This window comes from Pelecanus crispus, chromosome 5 (genome assembly GCF_030463565.1).
Source record: "Pelecanus crispus isolate bPelCri1 chromosome 5, bPelCri1.pri, whole genome shotgun sequence".
Taxonomy (NCBI): Eukaryota; Metazoa; Chordata; class Aves; order Pelecaniformes; family Pelecanidae; genus Pelecanus; species Pelecanus crispus.
This window is the reverse complement of record NC_134647.1, coordinates 14,836,207-14,844,643: the sequence shown is the minus strand read 5'-3', so window position 1 is coordinate 14,844,643 and position 8,437 is coordinate 14,836,207. Positions and strand designations below refer to the sequence as shown.

At 51.4% G+C, this 8,437-nt stretch overlaps 1 protein-coding gene across 1 annotated transcript; it reads left to right on the top strand.

The window, feature by feature from the left end:
• The first annotated feature begins 745 nt into the window (after positions 1–745).
• INHBB (inhibin subunit beta B) lies at positions 746–4,622 on the top strand. The gene is made up of 2 exons (XM_075711447.1): positions 746–1,148; positions 3,847–4,622. The coding sequence occupies exons 1-2, from the start codon at positions 746–748 to the stop codon at positions 4,620–4,622; spliced, it is 1,179 nt and encodes a 392-aa protein (XP_075567562.1).
• Positions 4,623–8,437: the final 3,815 nt, after the last annotated feature.

Here is an 8,437-nt window from a genome sequence, read left to right as displayed (position 1 = left end):
CAACCGAGCGGCGCGGCGCGGAGCCGACCTGCTGGGAGACCTGCACCCACGGCCTGTGGATTGCTGTCTTGCGGGGGCGGAGTGGGCGGGGGGGTACAAGTGGCATTTCTCCCCCCCCCCCCACCCCCCCCTCCTTCCAGGCTATAAATTGGATTGTATATAAATCTGCTTCGTTTATCTCCCTGACCCCCCTCAATGACGCTGGACTAAAGAGCTCCTCTCCGCGGCCCGCCCGGACCTGCCGAAGCGAGCGATGGACCAGGAGCGGCTGCGCCCGGGGATGCCCCTCTGAAGCGGCGCGGGGCACCGGGGCAGCGCGGCGCCGCCTCCCCCCTGCTCCCCGGCTCCCCTCGCACCTCCGGCTCGCTCCCCGCTCCCCCTCCCTCCTCCCCGGGCTCCGCAGCCACCCCCTCACCTGCTGCCGTCCCCCTCCCCCGTGGAGCCGGGCTCTCCGTGCACGCCAAGCCTGCTGCCCACCCCCCCCCCACCCCCCCCCCCCCAACTTCGCCCTCGGTGCCTGCGTGTGCAGCCTCCCCCCCTCCGCCTCCCCGCCGGCACACGCCGCTTCCCCGGGCGCCCCCTCCCTCCGCCGCGGCTCCCCCCCTGCGCGGAGCGGTTGCGGCCCCCCCAGCTTGGCTGCCACCGCCCCCTCCGCGCCGCGGAGCGCACGGAGCGGCGCTGCCTGCAGACGGGCTCCCTGCGGCGCTTCGGGGCGGCCCCCAGCTCGGCCCCCCGCTCCTCCGCCATGGACGGGGCGGCTCGCCGGGGGGTGCTGGCCGCGCTGCTGGCCTGCGGGCTGCTCCTGCTGGGCGCCGCGGCCACCCCGACCCCGCCGGCCCCCGCCGGCGGCTCCCCGCAGGACACATGCACCTCCTGCGGCTTCCGGCGGCCCGAGGAGCCGGGCAAGGTGGACGGGGATTTCCTGGAGGCGGTGAAGAGGCACATCCTGAGCCGGCTGCAGATGCGGGACCGGCCCAACATCACGCACGCCGTGCCCAAGGCGGCCATGGTCACGGCGCTGCGCAAGCTGCACGCCGGCAAGGTGCGGGAGGACGGCCGCGTGGAGATCCCCAGCCTGGACGGGCAGGCGAGCGCCGGGCCCCCGGCCCACGACCCCGTCTCCGAGATCATCAGCTTCGCCGAGACAGGTGGGCGCCGCCCGGCCCCGCTCCCCCCCGCCCGGCCCGCCTCGGCCCCTGCCCTGCCGCGCTCCCTGCCTGTCCTGCCTCTCCCCCCCCGGCAGTCCCCCGGCTCGACCCCCGGCAGCCCCCCCGCTCGCCCTGCCTGTCCTCCTGCCCACCCTCTCGGTCCCGCTGCCTGACCCCGGCCAGCGCCCCTGCCCGCCCCTCCCCGGCCCTGCCGCCCGTCCCCCCGTGCGCCCTGCCTGCCCTGCTGCCCACCCTCTCGGTCCCGCTGCCTGACCCCGGGCAGCCCCGGCCCTGCCGCCCGTCCCCCCGTGCGCCCTGCCTGCCCTCCTGCCTGCTGCAGGCACCTGCCTGCCGCCTCACCCGCCTGCCCTCCGCCCCGCATCAGCTTGCCCTGGCCCTGCCCGCGCCTCCCCGTCCCCCCTGCCTGTGTCCCTGTGCCCGGGCTGCTCCCCGGCTTGTGCCCTGCAAGCCCCCTCGCTCTGTCCCCCCCGTCCCTCCGCGGCCTCCGTGCCCCCGGCTTCCCTCCGCCGGTCCTGCCAGCTGCGCCGCGGCTCGCCTCCGTCCCTCTGCGTCCCGCTGGCCCTCCTCCGCCTGTCCCACTCCATCTCTCGCGTCCTTTCCCTCATCTGCCTGCCCTGCGCGTTCATCTGGTTCACTGCGTGCGTCTGTGTCTCGAGGCTCGCCTTCACCCGTCCCCCCTTTCCGTTCTTTTCCCGTTTATTCAGCTTTCGTTTGTGGTGTTGGCCTTGTCTGTTTGTCCACCGTGTGCAGCCTCCTCCCAAGCGTGTCTGCCTCCTCTCTGTCCGTCGGTCTGTTTACTAACTGGGCCATCCATCCCCACGGTACCAGCCATCTCAGTCCTGTCCAGCCATTGCAGTTGCGTGTCACCGAATCCCTTCAGCGTAGCTTTCCAGCGGGTCATCCAGGCAACCGCTGTGCCTGTGAACTTTGCACATCTGGCCGTAACACCATCGCTCTGCAATTAGCTCTCTCCTGTCTATCTGCCCATCTCTCCTTTCCGTCATCGCTCTATCGCTCAGTTAATTTTTTTTCCCTCTCTCTATCTTCCTGTGGCATCTCTGTATCATTTGTCCACAAAATAAATCTCTTTCTATCCTGTATACTGCCCACTCATCTTCTTTATCTACCCTCCCACTTACCAAAGGCATATACATTTACAGTATCTATGGGATCTGTTGCATTATACATATGCTTGTTATATTCACATACAAAATTTATGGGCACACACAATCTCACACAACACAAGTGATGTGGATCGGTGCGGCAACACTGTACTGTTCTTTTTCTGTCACTGTCACCACAGTTTATAAAGAAGTTGTGTATTTACTAACATGCAAAAGGCTTTCTCAGGGTACATTTTGGGTTTTTTTAATAGGCTGTTTTTGGGAGACCTGGGGTGGGCTTGTACTTCCATTTAGTATTCAATCAATTGCTGGCTTTTGTAACACTTCCAAAACTGACTTTATGTAAAATGTAGACAAACACAGTGAAAATTTTTGTCCCCGAAATATTACAAGGTACCGAATGGGCCCTGGAGGCACATTTGAAAGGCATCTAGGGTAACAAATGAAGACACGGCTATGCAAAAAATCCCATTCAGAGATTGACAAAAATAATCAAGATTCTTAGAAAAAGAGAAGGAAGAAAAAAAAAAGTCTACATTTGGCTCTGTACAGAAAGAAGTGAAACAGATAAGGGCAGATGAGAAAATGCCTTTCCAGCAATAATTTTAAATAGCGATTCGGAGGCTTTGATTCAGGGACCAGAATTACAGTCTCCGCCGTAAAGGCCAGCTTGCACATTTATCACCGACGCCAAATTCAGTTAGGACTTATAGTACAAAACTGCAGCAGGGCCGCTGGTATTTCTGAAACGTTTCGTGCAGCAGGCTCTTTTGTTTACAAATAAGGGGTTATGTCAGACATTTGGTGACATTTGGTTTTCCGTGACGATTTCGCTCCTTTAATTCTGGTGTTATTGAAAAGCGTATTGAGAACAGTCGGTAACGACGTTACAGCGAGAGCAACCGCTTCATTGCCTCGCCTTGAATGGGAGTTTATCGTTTTGGGACGAAAAGGCAGAGATCAAAATGATTCGTAATAGCAGATATTCTACCAGACTAAGTGGGGGTTAGGTTGATCTGTCGGACAAGCAGGCACATCACTGAAATGTTTTCCCCTCCGCCTCATGAATCCTCTCTGTTAAACTGTGACGAGAATATGTGAAAACCGAAACAAAATCCCTGGTTTGGCATTGGCGTTTCAGTGGTTATTGAAAGGGCTTTCCCCGTGAGAATCGGCAGGTAGCTGAAAGTTAAAACTGTTCTTAAACCGATGAGATAGCAGAGTCCGAGTGCCGGTCTTTTCAAGGTGCTGCTGTGGTGTCTTTAAAGCTGGCTGGCTGGAAATACCCAGTTCTGGAGAGCTCTTACTAGTATCTGTGGATCTGACGCATCCGACTACAGCCCGGTGATGAACGTCGCCGTGGGAAGTCCCCTTTCAAAGCATTTCGATTGCAAATTGGGGATATCTGATTCAGTGCGTGCCTTCTGGCCGGCACAGCCCCACCGTCGCTCTCTCGATCTGCTGTGCCCTAGCATTGCCCCTGAATCCAGAATGGCACACAAGCTGACGTTTCCTTTTTGACTTAATCTTGCTGATCTCTCCTTATCTTGCAGACGATCTGACCTCATCTAGAGTCCGCCTCTATTTCTTCATCTCGAATGAAGGGAACCAGAACTTGTTTGTCGTTCAAGCCAGCCTGTGGCTTTACTTGAAGCTGCTTCCATATGTCTTAGAGAAAGGGAGCAGGCGAAAAGTAAGAGTCAAAGTCTATTTCCAAGACCCGGACACTAGCAACAAGTGGAATGTGGTTGAAAAGAAAGTTGATCTCAAAAGAAGTGGTTGGCACACTTTTCCCATGACAGAGGCGATCCAGGCTCTGTTTGAGAGAGGAGAAAGGAGACTGAACTTGGATGTTCAATGTGAGGGCTGTGAAGAGTATTCAGTGCTGCCAATTTATGTGGACCCCGGGGAGGAATCCCACCGGCCTTTTTTAGTGGTGCAAGCCCGCCTCGCCGATAACAAACACAGGATCCGGAAAAGAGGCCTGGAGTGCGATGGCAGGACCAATCTATGTTGCAGGCAACAGTTTTACATTGACTTTAGACTCATTGGGTGGAATGACTGGATCATAGCACCATCAGGTTACTATGGGAATTACTGTGAAGGGAGCTGCCCGGCCTACTTGGCCGGCGTCCCGGGGTCGGCTTCCTCCTTTCACACCGCCGTCGTGAATCAGTACCGAATGCGGGGGCTGAACCCGGGCACCGTGAACTCCTGTTGCATTCCAACCAAACTTAGCACAATGTCAATGCTGTACTTTGATGATGAATACAACATTGTGAAAAGGGACGTTCCCAATATGATTGTGGAAGAATGTGGTTGTGCTTGATTTAAGGTGTGTTTTGGGGGGGGGGAGAGAGAGAGAGGGGGCGAGAGAAAGAGAGAAACATTCCCGTACGAGATGGTGTTGGAGGAAGCTTCACTGTGTATCCAGGCATCAGTGTTGGAAAGTCACTGTGGAAAAGTTTGACAGAAAAAAAAAAAAAAAAAATCATTTCACTTTGGTGTCAGGACAGTGGCAGTTTGTGGATCTTGGACACTTATATATTCTACCACTTATAAGTTAATGCTATGAAATATCTTAAAGACACACACACACACACACACACACGAAACGTGGGCACGCACGCAAACACGCGCTCATACACACACACAGACACACACACGAGGCAGCTCGGAAAAGGGACGTGAGCACAGAAAGTCAGTGACCAGTGACGACGGACCTAAATGCCTGCCAGTACGAGTGAACGGCTGAGCAGCTGTTTCCCCACCTGCCGGCGAAGTCAGACCGAAATGAGCTCCCTTTGCTCAGGCAAAAGCACAGACTGCAAGAACACGACGTATTCTTGCAAGCAGGTGTCGAAATGACCAAACTTAGAAAATTAAAAAAAAAAAAAAAAAAAAAAGTTGACTGTCACCTCTTAGGTCTAACGGGAAGCTGCAGGACACCTGCCTTGGGAGGTGATCACTTCCTCTTAATTTAAATTTATCTAAATGTAAACATCACAGATACCCGCATCTTCCTACAGCACTTCCAGTAAGGAATCGTGTGGTACCATCACAGAGAGAGAAAAGGAGACAGACACATAAGCAACTGCTGTATTTCTAACATCTGACCGTAGCGCAGTCACAAGCTGGGCTGGCGTGATCCGATGCTTAAACTGCCCCCTAGCAACCCGTGGATGGCTACACCTGCCGTGTCTTGGAAAAGGGGATCCGATACCGTATCTGGACTGTGTTGACCGTTGGCATCTCTCGCTGTTCAGAGAATGAAAAGTTAAGGTTTCAATCTGTGTTCTTCAACGGGGGACTCGGCAAGGACACGTCATGTGGGGGATAAGCAAACAAGCAACCGCTACCACGGCTAAACCAATGAACCCTAAAGAGGAGTGACAGTAACAGAGTGGAGACATTCTGAAAAATGCAGTGCGTTTAATAACAGGCAAAGAACATTTTAACAAGTCTTGGAAAGGAGGAGAGTGCTTTCAATTTCCTTACCAGGAGGTGTCGAGGATGGCCGTAAAGATCGGAAAATAATGATACAGCATAGCACTTGCAAACTGCTTGAATGCACGTATAATAGCACTTGCAAATTTCAATGCCTTGAAAAGTGGTACTTGATAGTGCACTTATCTTTGCTCACTATCTAGGTAAACAGGTGCCGCATGAGCTATGCAATTTAAAGTGTTGACCCATACTAGACGAAACTGGACTTATGATATGACTTTTTTATATTTTTTTATACTTGAAATTAAATCTTTTGCTTCTTTTTTAAAGCGAATGATTGCTTTTAATGTTTGCACTGATTTAGTTGCATGATTAGTCAAAAAACTGCCATTTGAAAAAAATGTTATTTTTATAGCAGCAAAAAATGAATACAGTTAAATGTATTATACATAAATTTTGGAACCAAAGAGGCCAACATATTAGTTATAATTTTTATGAGATGGCAAAGCCATCATATATCATGTAGTCATACTGAGCAATCCGTCACGAGGCCTACCAATTGTTTCAGGGTACAAAATGGATTCTGTTTGTTCTATTCAGTGTCTTTTCTATACCATACGCACATGGAACGTAGAGTGAAAAAAAAAAATTACTATTGTAGAATACATTACAATATGTGCATCCTTTAAATCCAATTTTTATGTTTATTTAATAAAGTTCCTTTTAGGTTCTGTTCCATAATAATTTAAACCAAACAATTTTCACTTAGATCTGCTGTTGAAGTATTTTACATTTGTGTACAGTTTAAATAAATAAAAAAAGATTGAAAACTGGATGTACTTTTTTTTTTTTTTCAGTAACATCTGGAGAAACTTGCTTGCTTTCAGGACTGAATGCGGCTGCAGACGGTGAACTGTCGCATTAGACCGTAGTCGTATTAGTCATTGCAGAAAGCCTTGTCTGAGAGCTCAGCTGTGATCCTAAAAATGTTACACTCTAGTTTTATTGCCGTCTATATGTGTAAGCATCTGCTTCTTTCTGTCTGCATCAGTGCAGGGTCTCTGGGCGCAGGAACTACGCTGTTCCGCATACCTGCAGGTCATTTACAGCAAGTTCCTGGTTCACCTGCTGTGTAAGAATGTAACTTCTTGTCTAGGTCACTCCCTGATCGGTTACAAGAAGTAAAAAGGATAATGTGGAAAGCACTTCCAGGAAAAAGATGTCAATACTGAGTTTAAACTTTTTTTTTTTTTTTAAATTAGCTGGCACCAAGGAGAGTTTTTTTGAGTTAAATACATCCCCTTTACTAATAAAAACCCCCAAATGTTGACAAATATTCATAGAAAAATAGATATTGATTTCATTGATCTTCACAGATAAATTCTTCCTCCTAGAGACCTGAGCAAATGCCAGCTGAAGCTGACAGAAGGACCTCTGTTGACTTAGCAAACGTTAGATCTGACCCTGAGACCTGGAAAGTGTTGAAGAAGCAAGTTCGTGCAACTAATGATGGGTTCTAGTTACAATTCACATTCAAGCGTAGCTCTGCCCACCCCTCCCCAAAGCCAGACACTGGGCTTAAACAGCTTTGTTTCGGGAGACCTCTAGGAGCAATTTGCTGTGGCTGTGTCAACAACCTGCTGCGCAGAACTTTGCCCCCCAGACCAAATTTTTTGAATATTTCATAGCTTTCTCACCATCTCAAACTGCACGTTTATTGTCAAAGCCACTGCTCGCTGTTCCGGCTCCATCTCTTAGCAGCCTTCTCCCCTGTCTTTGTTCCTTGGGTCAACCCTGTTACTGGTGAGTTCAACAAATTCCCCTTGAAATCAGTGGCCCATGCACGTCCCTTCACACAAATGCGAAGGCACATTTGACTCAATATGACACAGTCTTCATTAGTAAGACTGGGCTGCACTTTTAAAAATGGGATATATTAAGAAATCTTGCCCACTGAAATGCAAGGCCCTGGAGGCTGGGTCCAGTTAGGTTTCATGCTTAATTGAAAGTGGTTGATTTCTGCGGTTGAAGCACTGAACACTGGGACTCCTGTGCTCGCCCAGGAGGAGAGCAGGGTGTCTCAGTGTGGGATTTGAACCTGCAGGCCCGAGGAGCAGGGAGCTGCTGGCAGCCAGGGTGCCATGAGCTTGGGCTGGCCAGGAGCAAGGAGCAGGAGTGGGCTGTGCTTTGCATCCCCCTGCAAACGCACAAGCAAGCCCAGGATCTTGAACTTTTTCACAGAGGCCGGCAAAGAACACCCCTTTTCTTGGCAAACAGCTTTCAGAGCTTTCTTGCTCTGCCTTTCCTGCTCCCCCATCTGCAGCTGTGGCCCTGACGTTCATGGGGCAGAAAGAGAAGGACAAAGAAGAGCACGAATCAGTACGTGAGGGGCATCATCTGGGAGTGGGAAGAGCTGGATCATAGACCAGGCTCCCAAGTCCTTTTATTTTGTGTGAAACTATCTCTGGAAACTGATCTGAACAGAACGTGCTTTGAGTTTTCTGTGGTGTGGCGTCACTCACTGCTCTGGGTGTGCTGCAGAGAGCGAGGTATTCCAGTGTCCTGGTGCTGACAGCAACCTGTCACACAGATTTCTGAGGCTAAAATGAAATAAAATTTGAAAGGTCTTTAATTTTGAGGGACCAATCTGAGACAGTTTGGGCTTGATTCTTCAGAGATGTGACAAGGCTACTGCTC